Source organism: Peromyscus leucopus, chromosome 16_21, assembly GCF_004664715.2.
Source record: "Peromyscus leucopus breed LL Stock chromosome 16_21, UCI_PerLeu_2.1, whole genome shotgun sequence".
In the NCBI taxonomy this organism is placed as follows: Eukaryota; Metazoa; Chordata; class Mammalia; order Rodentia; family Cricetidae; genus Peromyscus; species Peromyscus leucopus.
Genome location: NC_051084.1, coordinates 40,829,699 through 40,850,462, shown reverse-complemented (window position 1 = coordinate 40,850,462; position 20,764 = coordinate 40,829,699). Strand labels below are relative to the sequence as shown.

General features: G+C 46.5%; 2 protein-coding genes across 5 annotated transcripts in view; one reads left to right on the top strand and one right to left on the bottom strand.

Moving 5' to 3' along the window:
* The window catches only part of Tbc1d8 (TBC1 domain family member 8), a 114,737-nt gene extending 101,713 nt beyond the window's left edge, over window positions 1-13,024 (top strand). For 2 of the 3 annotated variants that reach the window (XM_028865758.2, XM_028865756.2), the window contains exons 12-20: window positions 1,080-1,365; window positions 2,262-2,391; window positions 2,506-2,604; window positions 3,243-3,311; window positions 4,728-4,968; window positions 5,422-5,487; window positions 10,458-10,547; window positions 10,853-10,950; window positions 12,036-13,024. In XM_028865758.2, the coding sequence (XP_028721591.1) occupies window positions 1,080-1,365; window positions 2,262-2,391; window positions 2,506-2,604; window positions 3,243-3,311; window positions 4,728-4,968; window positions 5,422-5,487; window positions 10,458-10,547; window positions 10,853-10,950; window positions 12,036-12,491 (1,535 nt within the window). In that variant the 3' untranslated portion in view covers window positions 12,492-13,024. The remainder of the gene's footprint in view (window positions 1-1,079; window positions 1,366-2,261; window positions 2,392-2,505; window positions 2,605-3,242; window positions 3,312-4,727; window positions 4,969-5,421; window positions 5,488-10,457; window positions 10,548-10,852; window positions 10,951-12,035) is intronic. The other variant, XM_028865757.2, reaches the window with a different exon arrangement.
* Window positions 13,025-13,698: 674 nt separating this feature from the next.
* Rpl31 (ribosomal protein L31) lies at window positions 13,699-17,791 on the bottom strand. 2 transcript variants are annotated; one of them, XM_028865759.2, is made up of 5 exons: window positions 17,684-17,791; window positions 17,244-17,350; window positions 15,014-15,139; window positions 14,022-14,134; window positions 13,699-13,768 (listed from the first exon to the last, which is right to left on the bottom strand). In XM_028865759.2, the coding sequence occupies exons 2-5, from the start codon at window positions 17,348-17,350 to the stop codon at window positions 13,737-13,739; spliced, it is 378 nt and encodes a 125-aa protein (XP_028721592.1). In that variant the 5' UTR covers window positions 17,684-17,791; the 3' UTR covers window positions 13,699-13,736. The 2 variants fall into 2 exon arrangements, with proteins under 2 accessions (XP_028721592.1, XP_028721594.1); XM_028865761.2 differs by lacking the exon at window positions 17,684-17,791 and adding an exon at window positions 17,560-17,578.
* Between the last annotated feature and the right edge of the window lie 2,973 nt (window positions 17,792-20,764).

The window sequence follows — 20,764 nt, the reverse complement described above, 5'->3', positions numbered from 1 at the left end:
ACTTGGAAGGCAGAAGCAGTGGATTTCTGTGAGTTTGAGACCAGCCAGGCCTACACAGAGAGACCCTGAATTGAAAAACAAAACAAACAAAAAATAACAAATAAAATGAAGCTGTCAGGGCAGGGAAGATGAGATGGGCCTGTGGGGAAAGTGTGGTCTGCAGAGCCTTATGACCCGAGTGTGATCCCTAGGGCCACATGGTAGAAGGGGAAAACCGATCCCAGCAAGTTGTTCTCATATCTCCACGCATGCCCTCCTCCACCTCTCTCTCTCTCTCTCTCTCTCTCTCTCTCTCTCTCTCTCTCTCTCTCTCTCTCTCTCTCTCTCACACACACACACACACACACACACACACCAACACACAGGAAAAGAACAACAACTTGAACTTAGGGTGTCAGAATGGGGAACAAACAAAAAGAACCAAGGCTGATAGAGACTTTGGTACCTGGCTTGCTATGGAGCCCAATTAGGAAGATACATTTGAAGACTGTGGCCTGAGAACTGAAGGGTCTGTCAGCCTGTAGGAGTAAGAAGCAGAGCGAGTGGTGTGTGTGTGTGTGTGTGTGTGTGTGTGAGAGAGAGACAGAGAGAGAGAGAGAGAGAGAGAGAGAGAGAGAGAGAGAGAGAGAGAGAGAGAGAGAGAGGGAGGCTGTCTTGGATATCTATGGCATCTGGCTGTCTTCATGGCTCTCTGCCTTGCCTGAGTGGGCAGCTGGCTCACTTCCCATTTTATTTCTAGAAGTTCTAAATTATGAGTGTTTGCCTTTAGGTCTATGGTTGGTTTCCATTATGGTTTTTTTTTTTTTATGTGTAGGGTACAGTTAGGGGTTAGGACTCCCCCAATCCCATTGATAACCAGTTGACTAAGCGCTAAGTTTTGGAAAACTTGTCCTTACATTGAATGACTGTGGTCAATGGTCAAGAGTTAGTGAATTAAACGCACGTTCTTTCCTGGACTCAGATTTTTGTTTCATTACATCATCTTCTAAGGCTTAGAGCAAGCTCAGTTTCATCCCCCCCCCCCCCCCCCCCGGAGAGCGCGAGTCTTCCCTACCAGAGCTTCCTGCTCTCTTCGGCAGGGGCTCAGGTGGACCAGTCTGTCTTTGAGGAGCTCATCAGGGAGCACCTCCCAGAGCTGGCCGAGCACATGAACGACCTCTCGGCGCTGGCGTCCATCTCCCTCTCCTGGTTCCTGACTCTGTTCCTCAGCATCATGCCTCTGGAGAGTGCTGTGAACGTGGTCGATTGCTTCTTCTATGATGGGATCAAAGCCATCTTCCAGCTGGGGCTGGCTGTGCTGGAGGCCAACGCCGAGGACCTGTGCAGCAGCAAGGATGACGGGCAGGCCCTGATGATCCTCAGCAGGTGGGCTCTGGCTGCTTCCTCCCGTGGCTAACGGGGGTGGGATGGGGGGGTGGGGATGGGGGGGGGGGGGTGAGGTTACAGCTGGGACAACTGGAAGACCGCAGAGGGAGGCCACGGCATGTAGGCCACATCTGTGGAAGCTTTCTGTTCCACACTGCCCCTGGGCACCTGCCATCCTGTGGTCTCTCCAGAGTGAGTGTCATGTGACCCCCACCAAATGGGATGCAAAGAAGGTTGCCATCCTCTCTCACTCTTTCTGCCAAACGAGAGTTCAGGGAGAACGGGGCCCCGAGGGCTTTTTCTTCTAAGAAGATGAACCGTCTTCGTGGTGCTGAACAGGATTGAGAACCGCCAGGAAATGCTGGCTCATGTATAGGTAGCCAATTGGAAGGGCCAGGTACTAAGTGGAGGGCATTGGTTCTCAACCTGTGGGTCTCGACCCCTCGGGTTGAATGTTAGATATCCTGCATATCAGATATTTACACGTTATGATTCATGAAGGATATGTTAAAGGGTCTCAGCGTTAGGAAGGTTGAGAACCACTGCTCTAGCGATAAATGAGTTACAGTGACAGAAAAATCACATGAGGCTAAGCCTGGACCCTGGGTCTGGGAGACAGATAGATGGTTCTTTTCAGACGATGTTAGAAGCTTAAAACCACACATAGGCACAGGTGATGCTGACTGACTTCACTGGAGAGCCTCAAGGCTTAGCAACGCCCAGATCCAAGTCTACGAGCCTGGCTTTTGGAGTGTTGGCTGTTTCTGCTGGAGTGACCATAGTGGTGCCTTGCCCTGCTCCAGGTGTTAGAGCCTGAGAGTGTGCTGGGATCTCACGTGCCTTGTGGTCTCCGTATGAGGGCAGATGCGGGCTCTAACTATGTGGGGTGTGCTCAGGTTTCTAGATCACATTAAGAATGAAGACAGCCCAGGGCCCCCCATTGGCAGCCACCATGCCTTTTTCTCTGATGACCAGGAGCCCTATCCTGTGACCGACATTGCTGACCTGATCCGGGATTCCTATGAGGTACAGGAGCCCCTTCCTAGTTGGAGGCAGAAGTGTGCCTGGGATACAGATGTGGAGGGAGGGTTGCTGGCGGCTTCCTGTTAGCTTTGGACTCAACGGCCCCTGTGTCTGCAGAAATTTGGAAACCAGTCTGTGGAGCAGATTGAACACCTGCGGTGTAAGCACAGGATCAGGGTCCTGCAAGGCCACGAGGACACCACCAAGCAGAACGTGGTGAGCAGAGGACACCTCCTTGGGGTTCATGGGATGAGCTGACCGTGAGTGCAGCCCTCACTGGTCATAAAACATAGGAAGGGCTGCTTCCTCCTCCTCCTCTTGCTTCTCCTCTTTCTCCTCCTCTTCCTTTCTCTTTCTCTCTGTCTCTTTCTGTCTCTCTCTGTCTCTGTCTCTGTCTCTCTCTCTCTGACTGAACTAAAAACTGCCAGGATGTCACATTGAATGTGATGAAATTTTCAGGGTCAAATTGTGAGCGGCTAACTATTGGGAGCCTCAGTTCCCACGGTTATAAAGAGGGCAATGCCTAAGGTTTAGTGGTAGATGCAGGGGCTAAAATGCTCAGGCAGATGCTCAACTGCCTAAGTGCTGTCGTTGGGAAGCAGCTGTCCATGTTGAATCTCTGCACTGTTTTCGCCTCCAAAGAGCTTCATAGGCTGGCTCAGATCATGTGTGCAGATTGGACAGGCGTTGAAGACAAAACACCTGGGAAGTCAGTCTATAGGAGTTGATGCTATTGGGACAAGGGTGCTGCCCATGTCCCCACTAGGAGGGAGAGTGACTCTCCCCCGATCGTCTCAGGGGTGTGGGGGTACATGTCTGGGCGTTACTCCATCACCGTCAATTCTTTCCCTAAGCTCCGTGTCGTTATCCCAGAAGTCTCCATTCTTCCTGAAGACCTTGACGAACTGTACGACTTATTCAAGGTAGGACATCTAGGGGGAGGGAGTGCTGGGCCATGAGCCAGGTCCTAGCCCACAGGGCCCAGTCTGCCTGTGGGCTTGTGGCTTCTTGGAAGGGCTAATGGTTGCCAGAGGGGGCCTGCCATGTGTTTTTTCCTCTGGTAGCAGAGGCTAGAGCTGCTCACCTACTTGCCATAATCAGAAAACCCTTACCATAACACTCTCTCGACAGATCAATGCCTCTTGTGTGTGCATTGATCTTCCCTGGAGGCCAGCCTCAGGCTGGCACATGAAGGGAGGAACTAGTGTGATCCCAGGAGAGCCCCACAGGGCTGTGCGGGCCCTACACCCGAACAGCTATGCGCTGGTGGTGAGGCATTGAGGCTGTGCTAGGCTGTGCTGATTCTCATTGCTCTGCAATGTCCTAGTGAGTGTGGGCTCCTGGTCCAGAGTGGACAAACAGGACTGTTCTGAAGTGACCGTGATTTACCCCTGCTTGGGCCTCACAGTACACATGGACACTTTTGTATTATGTGGTTGGTTGGTCTGTAGATGTTCCATAGATTTTCCCGTGGTGATCTCAACACTTCCCTGTGCTGCGTGATCATCATTGTTGGGGTATAGTTGGCTTTTTAGGGCACTCAATTTAAATTAAATCAAATTCTTTTGAAGGAGGGTCTAAGTTGCCCAGGGTGGCTTCTAGCTCAAGTAGCTGGGATAACAGGCATGTACCACTATACCAAGTTAGTTACCTCAGTTTTTTTCTTTTTAACTTAATCTCTCTCGCTAACATTTTGTCAACAGATAGTGCCTCTTGCATGTGTGCTGATCTTCTGCAGCCCAGTGTTATTTTTAACTGAAAATAGTATAGCAAACTGAGTTCCAATTTTGGGGTATTTGGGTAAAGTTACACAGGCCATCCTGCAGAGTGCACCCTTTGACACTGTAAATCCACGTGTCCTTTCTGAATTTCAAATATCCATTGTCAGTGAAAATAATAAAAAGTATCTCATAATTAAAACTGTGTCAACTGAACTATACATCTAGAACTGGATAAAATGATACACTTTGTGTCATGTATATTTTATCACAAAGAAAAAAATAAATTTTTGTAAAGAAATTCTAAAAGTTTTTGTCATGAAATCGAAATTCACATTCATGTGGGCAAGGATAACAAGGAAACACCTCCACATGGCCATTAACTTAGCCATCCTTCTGCTGAGGGATGTTTGTCTTAATTCTAGGTTTGCTGGTTTTGGGTGAGGTGGTGACAGCTCGTTCACCTGTCTGGTCCCTTAGCATTGCCACCTAATAAGCAATGCTTTCTGAGGCCAGACAGCCAGGAGAGAGGGCTGTGCTGGCCTCAGCTTTACGTGCACAGCCTCCCAAGGCACGAATGGTGCCGTGTAACCCGGCTTTTCTCTCCCCTCATGCTTTAAGAGAGCACACATGATGAGCTGTTACTGGGAGCACCCCAAGCCCATGGCCCTGCGCCATGACCCCAGCAGGCCCTATGCTGAGCAGTACCGCATTGATGCCCGGCAGTTTGCACACCTGTTCCAGTTGGTGTCTCCGTGGACCTGCGGGGTCCATACCGAGATTCTCGCTGAGAGGACCTTCAGGCTCCTGGATGACAACATGGACCAGCTCATGGAGTTCAAAGCCTTCGTAAGCTGTCTAGGTATGACTCTTCAGGTCTTCACTGTAAGATTCAGCATTTATCTATGATCAGGAGATGAGGTGGACTGCCGCCGGGCAGATCCACACGATCGGTGTGTTTATAATTAGCCTGCTTAACATCATCCTGATTTTAAAATATTGCTCTGCACTTTCCTGTTAGGGTCACCCTTACATGTCCTTCAGGGAGGAGAGGGATTTGGCTCTCCATATTTAAAGCCACTGACCTGTTCTCCTTGATACCTAAGGTGTGGCCATGGTTTGCTGTGCATAAAACCCAAATCTTGAAAACACAATAGCCATGAGTTACCCTGCAGCTCCATCATTTAGTTCCATCTTTTCTAGTATGGGGTGCCTTTGGGTTGAGGGTACTCGACAGCAAGCATTGGCCTTACTCTGAGCTTGAGCCATGACTAACGGAATTCATTTGTACCTGATTTCTCTCTTGAATCTGCAGACGTTATGTACAATGGAGAAATGAATGAGAAGATTAAGCTGCTATACAGGCTTCATATCCCACCAGGTAAGAAAGTCAGTTTGGGCTGTGCTTCAACACAAGGCCAGCTTTGTGCAGGACACTGACCAGTTCTTTCCAAATTTAGTTTCCCTTTTTTCCACATAGACATTCAGTTTTCCCAGCACCACCTGTTCTCTCCCCCCTCCCACACCCCAACGCATTTTTAGATCCATTTGTTGATTGGTTGGATGGGTTTATTTCTTGGTCCTCTCTTCTATTTCATTGGCCTTTGTGTCTTTTGTTTGTTTGCTTGTTAGTATCATCATGCTGCAGTTTGTTTTGCTTTTTTTGTTGTTTTCGTTTTTCAAATAGCCTTGGCTGTCTTGGAACTTGCTCTGTAGACAAGTTAGGCCTCGAAGTCAGAGATCCGTCTGCCTCCCAAGTGCTGGGATTAAAGGTGTGCCCCACTCCCCACAATGTCATGCTATTTTTGACACTATGGCTATGCAGCAAATTTGAGATGAGGTATTATGACGCATCTATCTTTGGAACATTGATGGAGACTGTATCAAAATATGTAGGTTTCAGTAATATAAACATTTATGTAAATTCTGTCAGCAAATACTTTAGGATATGGAATATATTGCTCCTTATTTTTCCTGGCTCTTTAGGGTTGCAGAAAAGAGGTTCTGCCTTTGTAGAGTTGGGGGTTCCCCTTTACATTTTTAATACTTGGCTAGCTTTTTGACTTCTTGACTGAATGGAGCTCTTTCTGGTCTTACCTATTTTGAGTTTTAAATTCTATTAGGTCTGGATGCCTTTCCTTTAGATTTAATAAATCTTTTGCTATAATTTAAATGAGTAGAATCCATTCTTTTTAATCTTACTTTCTTTTGTAGATTCTTAGGTTTCGGTCACTTGATCATATCTGAGTTGTAATAGCCATGCTCTTGTTTTTTTTTTTTTATTTTATGTGTATGGGTGTTTTGTCCATGTGCAAGTCTGTGTACCATGGGCATACCTGATGCTTGCCGAGGCCAGAGGAGGGCATCAGATCTCTTGGGATTGGAGTTATAGATGGTTGTGAGCTACCATGTGGGTCCTGGGATTAGAACCCAACTCCTCAGGAAGAGCAGCCATCTCTCTAGCCCCTGGTCATGCTTTTTGAACTTTTTTTTTAATGTTTGAATGTAGTATTTTCTCGTCCTTGTCCTCCATCCCTGATATTTCTTCTGGGTCACATATGCTTTCTGTTGTGGTAGTAGGTGGTAGTTTTGAGTTTTTCATTTTCAACCTTTTTTTAAAATCTGTGTGCACATACAAGTCAGAGGACCTGGAGTGTCCGTTCTCACCTTTCACCTTGTTTCAAAGGGGGTCTCTTGGTTGTCTGCAGCTCTGTACTGTCAGGCTGGCTGGTCTGTACAGCTTCCGGGGATTCTCTTGTCTACATCCATCTCCCCATTGGAGCACTGGGATTATATAGATTTGTGCCAACACACTCAGCTTTCACATCCTCTTTGTTTTCAAATTTTTCCTTTTTTTTTTTTTAACCACATTGCTGACTCTTTCCTTGGCTACTGACTTTTCTCAGGTCCCAGATTGAATTAATCAGCTTGCCTGTTTACCCTTTGAAGTAAATGATTTTTTTTTTTACTAGAAAACTTTTAATAAAGCATTTAGAACTTAAGATAGTTAATGTTTTTAATGGCACACACATAATGGGTTTCATTGTACATCTCCATACATGTGTATCATGTATCTGTTTATCTTTTTCCTCTGATGACTCAGTGAGCAGACACCTGACTATGAAGAAAATTCTTCCTTTCCCAGCAACCATTAACTGCCCATTGGGCCTCAGGAAGGGGTAGGCCCACATGAGCCCTTTCCAACACGATGATTGATTAGTTAAAACCTAAGATAGTCACTGACAATAGAATAGAAAATGGTAATACTGTAAATTGTGGAATTATTTAGGGTAAGTGTGGAAATAATGGGAAAAGATGGAAAAGCTGCCTAATAGAAGCAAGGAGAAAACAGGTGGAGATAGGGAAACTGTTACTGAGGAAAAAGAGAAGAGCAAGAGAAAAGGAAAAAAGGAGAAAGTCTAGGGGAAAAATTTAAACTCTAAATAAGGAACATGCTTCAAAAAAAATTAAGGAATGAAAAAAAAAGGCATGAAGTTTCTTATGTTGGACTAAAAAAACTATTAAATACAGCATAAATTGAAAAGGAGGGGCAGGAAAGGTCAAGTCATGGCAAAAACGTATAAACAAAAAATACATTAATGTATGAAGGGGAATGAGTAAGAATTTAAATTTTTTAAAAATAAAGTGAAGCCAGGCAGTGGTGGTCCACACCTTTAATCCCAGCACTCAGGAGGCAGAGGCAGGTGGATCTCTTGAGTTTGAGGACACCCTGGACTACAGAGCAAGTTCCAGGACAGCCAAGGCTACACAGAGAAACCCTGTCTCAAAAAACCAAAACAAAGAGTGAAAATAGTCAAAATGTAAGAAGGCACCAACAGCTCAGGAAGCACAGGAGACGGGGGAGTTACTTCTTGGACCCGTGAGGACCAGGCTGAAATTAGATGCACTGGGGTGGGTCCAGCTGACCCAATCTTTCCTGTTGTGACAAAACACTGACCAAAGCACTTTCAGGAGTTTATTAGCTGACAATTCCAGGCTTTAGGCCATCATTGTGGGGTGACAAGAACCCAGAGCTGTCACATCACAGCCCCAAGTCAACAGAAAACAATGAACTAATGCAGGCCAGTGCTCAGTTCCATAGGAAGACCGCAGACTTGAAATGGTGCTGCCCAGTTGAGTCTTCTCACCTGTTAACCCAATTAAATCTCTCACAGGCAGTCCATCAGCCAGCTTAATCCAGATTATCCATCGAGTCATTTTCCAGGTGACCCTAGACTGAGTAGACAATTAAAACTATGCTGGTGCTGAGCTGGTGGACAAGTGTCATGTCCACCAGAGCGGTCTTCAGTTGCTGGCTTTGGTGCAGTGACGATTCCTCCAGTGGATGGTCAGTAGTGAACTCAAAAGGCTGGGGCAAACCTACCTCGCCCATAGACTGCAAAGCCACTTGAGGGGCTGTGGGCTTGCCGCAGGTGCAGAGCCACCTAGTCTACATTTGAGGGAGGCACCGGGGAGCTGCAGTCCTAGCTGTGCTGGACTTGACTCTTTGGTCCATCACTACCTTTGATTTTCCTACTCATGGTGTCAAGAGGTGAGTTATCATACGAAGTCTGGAATGGCAAGTTTCAAATAACCAAGTCAAACAGTGAAAGCTTTAATGTAGAAATGTCTCCACCCATTTACAGTGTAGAACCACCAACTACATATACACAGAAATATAAAAACAAGGCCACGCTCCCTGTGAATGCTCGAGCTCACTGGCTCAGTTCTCTTTTCTATCATTACAGCTGCATGTACTGGTTCTTCCAGGACTTTCCTAGTGGCTTGTGTATGCAATTCTCCTTGGGACAGGCTCTTCACTGTTCTATAATAGCTTCAAGCACCAGTGAGGTTCCCTAATTTTCCTGTACATTTTGAGTGGATTCACAGGGGCCACTGCCTAAAATTTTAGGCCAAACTGAGTTGCCATCCCAGATAGTTGTTTGGGGCCATCTTGTGGAAAGTTTCTTAAATCACATCTTAACTTTATCCTAAGTTCCAGTCTTTTACAACTAGACTTTTGTCAACCTAGATAACTTTTATTAAGGAGTGCAACCTTAATCAAACCAGCCCATGTCCCTGCAGCCTGTGGTGTTTCCTATCCAGGTGTCAAGTGGATACACTGTGTACCACTACTGCCTGGCTTCTGCTGGTAACTGTTCAGTGGTCCATGTTGTAGTATCGTCCTGGTCAAACGAGCGCTCACTGTGTGGCTAGGACCACCACTGCTATAGGGTTGTGTTGTTGCTATCAGTTTTACACAAAGTTTCCCTACTCCCATGTAGGGATACAGAAGTGGGGTTTCACCTTATTTTTGCTCGCTGCCCAGAGGCCAGATCCCCTGGGACTGGAATTATACAACAGTTGACTGCCACAATGTATGCTGGGAATCAAACCTGGGTCCTCTGGCAGAGCAACCTGTGTTTTTTTTTTGTTGTTGTTTTTTTGTTTTTAAGATTTATTACGTATATAGTGTTCTGCCTGCAGGCCAGAAGAGGGCACCAGATCTCATTACAGATGGCTGTGAGCCACCATGTGGTTGCTGGGAATTGAACTCAGGACCTCTGGAAGAGCAGTCAGTGCTCTTAACCTCTGAGCCATCTGTGCAACCTGTGCTATTAACGGCTGGCTATTTGAAAACTTGTTCTGAGGCAGAGTCTGGAGCTCACTATGTAGAAGATCTGCCTTCCTCTGCTGGGATTAAAGGCATGAACCACCATTTAGCTAAGTTTGAGAAACACCAAAATGTTTTCCAAACTGGCTGAACCATTTTGTTTTTCCTAGCACCTTCTGAGACTTCTGGTGTTTTATTCTTAGTATACTTCACAAAAACCAGTCTGGGCCAGGCACACTCAGGAGGTAGAGGCAGGTGGATCTCAGAGTTTGAGGCCAGCTGGTCTACAATGGAGTGTACAGGACAGCCAGAGCTCCAGAAAAACCCTGTCTTGAAAAGCCAAAAAACACCAGTATGATGCTCTTTGGAAGTCAATGCTGCTTAAAAACGTCCATTGTATATATAGGAGCCAGGGCTGTGTATGTAAAGACCCCGTCTCAACACCCCTCTCCCTCCCAACCCCCACTTACACTATCTAAATACCCTAATTCTGTACTCACTCGCTGTCAGGACAATGCTACTGGGGTTTGCTGTTTCCAGGTCACCATCAGCAGTGCTTCCCATGGATTTGTATGCTACTCAGTCATGTCTACATACATAGAACAGGTTTTGCTTATTCTTCATTTGGCTTTACAGGTTCTGTACCTTTACAATATTGGGAATTGGTGGCTTAGCCTTTGGGTCTAGCTTTTCAGGTTAAGCAGAGAATGTTTCCAATTTCAGTATTTTCTTTTAAGCACTCACTGAAAATGACAGAGACAGCCAGTCACCATTGAAGAATCCTCTGCTGTCAACATCAAGACCCCTGGTATTGGGTAAGCCCAATGGCAAGTATCTGTTCTCATCTGCTCCTAGCAGCCTGTTATGTCCCGTCCCCATCTCCCCCCCTCCCCCCCACCATTCAGCCCATGGCCAGTGTTGCTTGACTGCCTGTTCCCGGAGTCCCTTCTGCTGCTTCCATCTTTCTAGGGTTCTTTACAGGAAGGTCCTAGGACAGGGCTATGAAGTCAGTTGTGAAAATGTAATCGTGCTTTTTGGCTGTATATGAAATTTGCTTAGTGGGACCCTGTTCCCTTACTATCCCAATTTCATAGCTTTCATAGAATTTAAACTGTTGTTTCCCTTTTTCAAGGTGACACAATTGATTATCAGAAACAACTGAAACAGATGATTAAAGATTTAGCCAAAGAAAAGGATAAAACGGAGAAAGAGTTGCCTAAAATGAGCCAGGTAAGGACTTCGTTTGGGAAGAAAACAAACCATTTTGGCAGCGTGGGCCCATGGATCTTATGACTTCCCAGACCAGTGTTGTGATCAAGTCACCTCCTCCCAACAGGAGGCTGCAGAATGAGAACCACTACTCAAGTCTCCCATACCTCTGACCATTTCCCAGAAAAGGATTCTTAAGTATTCAGGTTTAATTTGAAAAGGGTCTTCTTGCCAGCATGTGAGAAATATAGGCTTAAGGTTTTGAATGCTCCTGTATAAGATGTGAATGTTTTTTCGTGCCATGTACCGGGAGGCTCTAGAGCATGAGTAGGTTGTGCATAAAAGCTAAATGGGTGTCTTCTACCTTCCTTCAAGTCTCTCATTGAACCTTAAGCTAGGTTGGCAGTCCCTGGTCCTCCCAGCTTTATATGGGTGGTAACTTTCTGTTCCTTACAAATGTGAGAGCTAAGTCACCCAGAGCTGCCTGTACTATTTTAAGAAAATATCCACCACCACCAAATAACACTTGACAGACCTCAAATATTTACTTAGTCTACCACCCCTCCACAATAGCTGACTAAATGAGACCCTGAAAAACCTTATACTAACCTTAGTGGTCTACAATACTCAGAGCTGTCTGCTTAACTTGGAACACCCAGGTGTAAACTAGCCATCAAATTACAGTAGACACCTTACTTCAGCTGTCATAAAGTAACTGTGGGAGTTCCATCCAGATCACTGAAGGTAAGGTAATTGTTCTGTAGCCCTAGGATGCCTGTTCCCTAAACACTTGGTTTAGAGATATGTGCCACATGCCATTTTCCCATTAAAAAGCAAGTGTAGCTCTGGACTTTCTTTGGAGAATGTGCGCATCCCGAGTTGGCATTTCTCACTAACTCATAAGCCTTTTTATATATTCTGCACGTAGAACAAGGAACTAGTAGTAGACACCTGTAACCCAGTGTTTGTCAGTGAGGCAGGAAGACTACAAGTTGTGGACAGTCTTAAAAATTAAAACAGTGAGCTCCTATCGAACAAAAATGAAATGGTACATGCTTTTCTGACAGTATAAATTACACTTCAATCCTCATGTTTTTTAATTCTAGAGAGAGTTTATCCAGTTCTGTAAGACTTTGTACAGCATGTTCCATGAAGACCCAGAGGAAAACGAGCTGTACCAGGCCATTGCCACAGTAACCACTCTGCTACTGCAGATAGGAGAGGTGGGCCAGCGAAGCAGCAGCTCCGGAAGCTGCTCCCAGGAATGTGGGGAGGAGCTGCAGGCCTCAGCTCCTTCTCCCGAACAGGACTCGGTTTTTGCTGAGACTGGGAAGACTCCCCAGGACCCTGGGGCCTTTCCTGAGGCAGGGGAAGGGGACTGGACTGTCTCCCTGGAACACATCCTGGCCTCCCTTCTCACTGAGCAGTCACTGGTCAACTTTTTTGAAAAGCCACTCAACATTAAATCCAAACTTGAAAATGCCAAGCTCCATCAGTACAGTCTCAAAGCTTTGGAAATGAGCCACCCACCACAGCCTGAACTGAAGCTGAATAACCTGTAGCCAGGAATTGTCGGGGAACACACTGGAGCCCACCACACCAAAGCACGGACTGGACTGTTGTCAGTCACTGTCCAGATTTCGGTCTGAGTTGAGTATGTGGATAACCAACCTCAGAGCCACGGCCGGGGAATTGCTGCAACTCTCACACAGTTCTATTTATTAGGTCATCAGAGGTGGAATGCCCTTTACACTGTGACTATCAACTTTGCGGAAACCAGTGTGTCTGTTATGAGCTTATCCTTTGATGGACAAAAAGATGTCACAGTAACCAAGCGACATCAACCCCAGGCTCATGTACCACTGGCAATGGGAGAGGTCAAGAAACAGGCTCACCTCCAAGATCCCAGAACCATTGTCTGCACAACTGTATTTGGCTTTTTTTGCACTAATTTTGTTTCAATGCTGGTAATTGAAACCATTTTAATATATTTCGTTGTATTCACTTTGTATGTCCTCCCCAAAACAAACCATGCTTTCAATGTTGCCTGCCCCCTCCCCCAGTTTTTAATAAAAATCTTTTTTTTTGTACCGAATCTTTTAAATTAAAAAACTGAACCAAAACAATAGCACTAAGGAAGCAGGCAGTTCGAGTGAGTTCAAGGCCAGCCTGGTCTACAGATTTTTCAGGACAGCCAGGGATGTTACAGAGAAACCCTGTCTTGAAAAACGAAACAAAAAAACCTTACGCTGTCTTAAGGGTCTAGCATATTCCAGGAAATGCAATGTAGTGGCTGGTAAAGACAGGTTGTCAGCGTTGGTCTTCTAGCTAAGTTCAATTCCTAGGACCCACACAGCAGACTTTCAGTATCACGTAAACCAGTTCTAATCTCAGTCCTTAGTTTTAGGCTCACATACACACCTGGGACTAAAGCGAGACCCTACTACTGTAGCTTCTTTGCTAAAAGCCACACAAGCCAGACATGGTGGCGCCTGCCTTTAATTCCAACCCTCCAGAGGTAGAGGTACACGGATCTCTGAGGTTGAGGCCAGCCTGTTCTACAGAGCAAGTTCCAGGACAGCCAGAACTACACAGAGAAAACTATCTTGAAAAAACAAAACCCACAATTCTAATACATGGATTTCTGTGAAGAGAACACATCACACACATACTTCGTTTCCCATGTCCCCGGCGCAGTGGTTCTAAATAACTCCCAACAATACCAAAGACTCCACCGGTGGGACAGATACAAAAAGGAAAACCAAAACCTGAAGGTCGTTCTCCACCTTTATTTGACACTCTGCGGCTTAGTTCTCATCCACGTTGACTGTCTGCAGATCTAGAGGAAGAAGTGACAGGCAGTCAACACCCCATCTCTAGAGCACTTGCACAACACTCCACTCTCACATGAACGTCACTATTTTGCATTCCCCCACACTAGACAGTTTTAAATAAAGGTCTGATAATTTTGCCTGCCACTCATCTCTTCACTGAAGAAAGGCACCTAACATTTGACGGACAAGTTTTGGGTTAAAGATGCTAGTAATTCCCTGTTAAAATTTGGTGAAATTGTGAAAGAGCATGGAACTTACTTTTGAATGTGGTAACCGGTACGTAAGTTACCAGTGTGTAGAGCTTGTTTGGGGAGTCCTCATCCTCATTACGTTTTCTGGACAAACGTACACGGATACGGTATGGAACATTCCTAATAAGATATAAATGTGTCATGAAGGTCAATGCTTGTCAGGAACCAGCTACTAGTGGCACTCACACATCTATTCCTGCTTCTAATGCTCTGATAAAACACTTTTATCTCACCTTGAAAATATACCCAGGTGAATGAGCAACAAGCTGCTTTCTCAAGATGCATGCTTGTTAGGATATATTAAGGCAGCCACCAATAAGAACCAATTGTTCTTAGGCAGAAAATGGCTGTTGACAGAAATACCTACTAATTCAAATAAAAGGCACCCACAACCCTTCCCTTTCAGAAGCAGTGCAGCTGAGTTATCTCCTTCCCTCACCATCTCAGGGTGTCCTAGGTGTTCATAGGCCCCAGATTCCCACAAGGCTCCTTCTCATGTCCCTGTGACCCCACTCCCCTTACCCCAAGGCAGGTACTGTAGTTCCTTGTTGGATAATCTAATATAGCCCCACTTTAGAGGTTGCAAGGTTAAATACTGCCAGCAGCAAGCAGCACCCCCTCCCCACTTACCCCCCCCCCCTTCCAGGGGACTTCCCAACCTCAGCATTATTTACATCCCGGTTGGATAAACCTCTGTGAGAACCCTCTCATGTTATAGGACATGACACAAATCAACCCCTGGGCAGGCAGCAGGAGGATCCTTTCCTCAGGGCTGGCCAGCACCTCAGGCTCAGAAATACGGCTTTCTCCCCACGTCCCAATCTCTCCCAGATCCCATCAAGCTCTAACACTGCTCTCTCCCTTACAACAAATGACACTAGCTTAGAGCCACTGTCCTTATCTTTATACTCCACATCTGGTAACCAAACTTCTGAATTTGTCACACGGACTATGCAGAAGGAATAACTGGCATCATCGTAACAAATATAACTTCAGTACCTTATTCCTTTGGCCCAGACGGCTTTATTGAGCCTGGTATCAATGCGCACATCTGGAGTACCCATCTCCTTCATGGCAAATTTCCGGATTTCTTTGAGTGCCCTAGGGGCACGCTTCTTGAAGCCCCTGAGGTTCAAAACACAAGGATATAAAATTATTCATAGATTACACATAATATAGAAATGCATGCCCTCATAAAACAATCGAAGCAGTCAGAAACACACCCTTACAAGCATGAAATGTCCAGGACCTAGCACCAGCACTTGGAACAAGAAGTTGAAATAAACACTAGATATCCCACAACCCAAGCACAAAGTGCCATGCTTTCCTAGCTTATCATTCACAAACGTGGTCTACTCTCACAGCAGTCCTGAAATGCTGGGGACTGGAGAGATGGCTCAGTGGTTAAGAAAGAAAACTTGCTTTTGCCAAGTACCCAGGTTTGGCTCCCAGCATCTATATGATGCACATACACACAGGCAAACATGTACAGAGAAAGGCAGCATTCTGTGGAATCATGGCAGCCATTTACCTACATTTTATGCTTTCAATGAAATTAATACAAAAACCCAAAACGAGCTGCATATGGTGTTGTGCTCCTTTAATCCTAGCATCTGGGAGGCAAAGGCAGGTGGATCTGTTTGAATCAAGGCCAGCCTGGTCTACATAGCTAGTTCCAGGACAACCACAACTACACATAATAGGGAGCCTGTATTTAAAACCACCGAACTTTCTAGGGCATGGTGATGGTGCACACCGATAACCACAACACTGGAAGCTGGGCAGGAAGACCTCAAATCCAAAACCACCCACACAAAGTCCAGTTGTGTCCAGCACCTGTCAGGCCCACTCCAGGGGAGACACACTGAATTGCGTTCTCCATTCTACCCATCACCAGCCTGCTCCCAAACAAGCCCACTTGACAACCTACCTGGAAAAACAGGGTTAGAAATAACAGCAGCTGGTCTAATGGACCGAGCTCGTGCAAGCAACCCATCAGGTGGTATCAATTACAAGTACCAAGAAGGATGCACCAGGAAAGAGATGGAGCATTGAGCAGTTCCAAAAGAAACAAGATGCTGCTGCCTTCACTTAAATGCACAATCAGACTGGATCTCAAGAGGGCAGAGCCTGCATTACCAATAAAATAGAGAAAGCCAGGAGAGGAAGACAGCAGGGAGCAGGTTTGGTTTGGAAAACAATGGAAACCAAGACATTACCAAAGGAGAGAGGCTGGAGAGCCTCACACAGGGCTTTTGCAACAAGGTACAAAATGTCTGAAAACCATGCCCACCCACAAGCACCTTTCACGCAAGAAGGACCCAATACACTGGGAACTTAAAAAACCACCATCAACTCAAAACGTTTTTCGCCTCTCCCGCTTTGGTCAACTTGGGAGGGCAGGGTCTTCACTTTCTCACCTACATTCACAGCTCAGGGCAGTGCCTGACAGTGCTCGCTCACTATGTCCCAACCAGAGGTTAGAATGTACCTGATCACGAGCAGCATTCACACACAGCAGACACCCCACACGGGACATCACAGAAAATGTCCACACACATTTCGACCCAGCAAAATCTGTCACTAGAGTCTGAACAGGCAAATCCAAGAAAACCTGCTCTAGATGCTGGCATCTGAATGTATGTAGATAAATAGTGTACAAAGGGGAGTACGCACCCAAAATCATTCCCTGTAACTGCCTCTTTATAAATGCACAATCGCCGTGGGTCTTTACCATACACTGCACTGTAACTTTGGTAACCTACGTGCCTCTCTGCATTTCCAGTATTACAACTCGACCCGTAGTATGGGTCGGAGGACGAACATCATCCTCTTTCACATTTGGGGCTCAGCAATTCGCAACTGGCCAACCTCCTGCTGCACAGAAATTATTAAAGGTTTCCCTTCACAAGCTTTTACTTTTAGTGGTCCCGATTACAAAAGCACTCGTTTTAACCACCACCAAGCTTTCCAGAGTCCGCTGATGCCTAAAGTTCAAACACAACCTCCCGGCCCTAGTTACTAACCGGTACCGTACACCCCAAACCCTGCACACCTTCAAAGTACACGCAGTCAGACTGGGGGGGTGGGGGGGTGGGGATACAACCCAAACCAAACCCGCGTGCTTTCTAAAGCCCAAGTCTGCAAGGAGCAATTAGGTAACGCTCAAGAGTGACAGCTAGAAGCCGGAAGGGGGTCGCGGGCCGCGCCGACCGACCATGGTACTCACACTCCATGGATGCGCTTGTGAATGTTGATGGTGTATTCTCGGGTCACCACCTCGTTGATGGCAGAACGGCCCTTCTTCTTCTCGCCACCCTTCTTTGCGGGAGCCATCTACATGCAGGCGACAGGAGGCGCTAAGCAGGCAGGGCAAAACCCCGAGCCGGATTCCCCCCAACACACACACACAATCCGCCCAGGGTTGCCCGCAGCCGGCCCTGCCGGTCCACCGTGCACTCCCAGCCCTCAGACGCCCGGCCGCTCTGAGCCCCGCCAACTTGTCCTCCATCGGCCCCAGAGCCTTCCGTCGGCGCAGGCCCTACCGCCCCGGATCGTCGAGCCGCCGAGCTCGGGTCGGCGCGGAACGAACCCCGCCAAGCCGGCCTGCCCCGCGCCCGGAGAGGATGGAGCCGGATTTCGGAGCCGGGACGCCGCGGCCATACTTACTCTGCCGGGCCCAAGCTGGAAAGGACGGGCGCGAGGGCTTGTGGGAAGGAAAGCCGCGCCGCAAGCCTAACTTCCGGGTCGCCGGGAGGCGGGGAAAGAGGAAGTGTGGCGAGGGAAGGTGGAAGGGTAGGCTGTGATGTAAATACGGCGCGTCGGAGGCGGGGCGAGCGGCGTGGGGCGGGGCCGGGCGGGGCCGGGCGGGGCCGGGGCGGGGTTGAGGCTGCCAGTCTTCTGGCCATTTGCTGTGAACAGTGTCCTTCCTTTCCTGTGTGATGGGTTTTAAATCTGAACCCTGGGAGAGCACGGCCAGCAAAAAGAAGACACTCTTCTGCTTTTCGAGTTCACGCACTCATTCAATCTACACTTACTGATCTATTAATTAGGTGATGTGCTTGTCAGAAGGGCCCAGGTGTGACTGAGACCATAACCAAAGAGCTTCTTTTCCCAAGTCGAAAAGGTCCACGTGAACACCAGGCACTTTTGTGGGAAAATCCCCGAGTCCAAACAAATCCAAACAACCTATCCATTTGGGGTTTCAGCAATGGCACGTTTCAGGATCTCACAGACAAAAAAAGACAGGCAGGTAGAGACTCCACGGTCTCACCCGAAACCTAGGTCTCCACCTCCTTTGGCTAAGGGGTGCTGTCCATACGGATTCCCCAAAGGCAGGACTTGGGGTGGACGGGCACGCTCACTCTCGGATCTCAAAACAATGTCTGAGTGTGGTGGTGCATGCCTGTGATCCCAGAACTTTGTAGTTGAGTCGGGAGATCAGGAGTTCAAGGTCATCCTTGACTACAGGGTGAGTTTGAGGCCCGCCTGAGGGATGGGGCAGGGGAGGTGTGGCCTAAACACACCTCATAGTATCTGAAGACTTCTCCATGGGGCCAGGAGGAAAGGAGTGGACCGTCTCTGTTCCAGTTCTTAGTGGGGTGCAAACACTAATGGGTTCGATGGGAATGTGGGTTGGTACGGTCATGCTGGGCTGAGCTCCAGTGCAATCTCCTAAACTGAGCCACTCAAAAACATTTTAAAAGGAAGCCGGTGTGATACGCTCAGGACACAATAGGAGGATAGCAAATTAAGGCTGAGGCTACTCTAGGCTACATAGAGGCTAGCCTTGGCTACACAATGAGACCTGATCCAAGGAGGGAGGGAGGGAGAGGAAAAAAAGGTGGGTGTGTGAAGAGACTATGAAAACATGGACTTGGGGATGTAGCTCAGTGATAGAACATTTGCTGACATATGCAGGCTCTGAATTTGATAGGCACAAACCCTCCTCCACTACAAAAAAGGAAAGCAGCCTGGTGATGTAAAAGGTTCCAAAAGGCTGGAGATTGGTGAGGAGGATGTTGCTATGATACAACAGAGATGGGGTCTTGAGCAAGTCAGCAAAGAGTGGACCAGAAAAGAAAGGCACAGACAGCATTGAAATGAAAAAGCGGTAGTTCAAGTAACTTCATGTGGGATGGCAGTTTAGGAGAAAGACAATATTAGATGAGAATTACATTAGAAAGGTAAACTATCACACAATGTATGATCTATTAAACAGGCAAAATCAGTGTGATTCTGTGACTTTTGTCTCTTCTTAGCAGTGTACACTCTCAGAGATGAGTCATCGACCATGTTCTTTGCTGCGCAAACATTGTAGTGTGTACATGCTTAGGTGCTTCAGCCTATTACAAACCTAAGCTGTAGGGTGTGTGTGTCTTCGTCCATGCTGTCCATCAGTGACTGCCGTCATTGAGCAGTGCATGGCTGTATATACTTTCAGCTCTATCCCAACAGAATGAGCCAATGATAGGAATTGAAGCCTCACGATTACCCAGTATCGTTTCCCAGATTCACTCTAAGCACCAGATTTTAATCTTGATTTTTTTTTTTTTAAAGTAAAAGAGTATCAGGAGGGAAGTTGATCCCATACTTTGGGGTAGAGGGAAAATAGATAAATAGACCATGCCTCTGATGTTCTAGAGAGAAATCTGGAGTCTGGTTTTGGAAGGGCTTTGCTAACAAGAAGAGAAGCCAGCTCCCACTTGGTCAGGGTGTGATAACTTGAGCACATAGATAATAATGGTTAATGAGAAACTCTGAGTTTACAAAAGCCCATGAGTTCATTACTTCGTTCTAAAACATAGGTAACTTATGGAGTCAATAAACCAGACATGCCCATGGTTGATTACAACTCAAAAAGAAAATTTCTTCCCCTACTCCATTTCTAATGAGATCTTCTACAGAAAAACAAAGTTTTTTATCTGCATAATTCTGACCACGAACAACATTTCTCTAGATGACACAAATTAGATATTTTTTTTTCAGGATATTAATGGCTGACTTTGAGATCTTCAGGCTACAACATGAACAAAAATTAAAGTAATTTTTATATCACTAAAATTTTACCAGGACGTTTTGGCAAGAGTGCAAAAGTTATGGCTAAGAACTGCTTAATAAGTAGAGCCATAGTGGCATACAACTTTAATCCCAGCACTTGGGAGGCAGAGGTAGGCAGATCTCTGTGAGTCTGAGGCCAGCCTGGTCTACAGAGTGACTTCCAGGACAGCCAGAGCTACACTGAGTTCCAGGAAAGGTGCAAAAGCTATACAGAGAAACCCTGTCTTTAAAAAAAACACCAAAAAGGAAAAAAAAAAACCCTGCTTAATAGTTGGTTCCCATAGCTGGGTGTGGTGCCATACAGATTTAATCCCAGAAGCAGAGGCAGGCAGATCTCTGTGAGTTCCAGACGAGCCTGGTCTACATAGAGAGTTCCAGACCAACCTGGTCTATATATGAAGTTCCAAGCCAATCAGAGCTATAAAGTGAGATCTTGTCTAGAACAACAATAACAACCTAGCATGCTGTTTGTACAAGCAACGTTTTAGTTGTTAGAGACAGAATACGCTACAGTTTTAGTTGGTTTGTAGTATCTTAAACCAAGTATTCCGAGGTCACACTCAAGCTTGACTCTTGAACCAAGACACTTTATACTCTTCCAGACAGTTAAGGTCATGGTTTTTCTGGAACAAAGATGTGGTTGCAAAATAGCCTTTTAATGAGCAAAGCTAATGAATGTAGAGCTCAGTG

Bases quoted from the DNA above. Each gene is read 5' to 3' on its own strand.
- Rpl31 (XM_028865759.2), bottom strand. From the start codon at position 17,350: ATGGCTCCCGCAAAGAAGGGTGGCGAGAAGAAGAAGGGCCGTTCTGCC. The intron at 14,135-15,013 runs GTACTGAAGTTA...ATATCTTATTAG, and splicing joins GTCTGGGCCAAAGGAATAAG to GAATGTTCCATACCGTATCC. The intron at 13,769-14,021 runs GTAAGTTCCATG...TTCTTCCTCTAG, and splicing joins ACCGGTTACCACATTCAAAA to ATCTGCAGACAGTCAACGTG.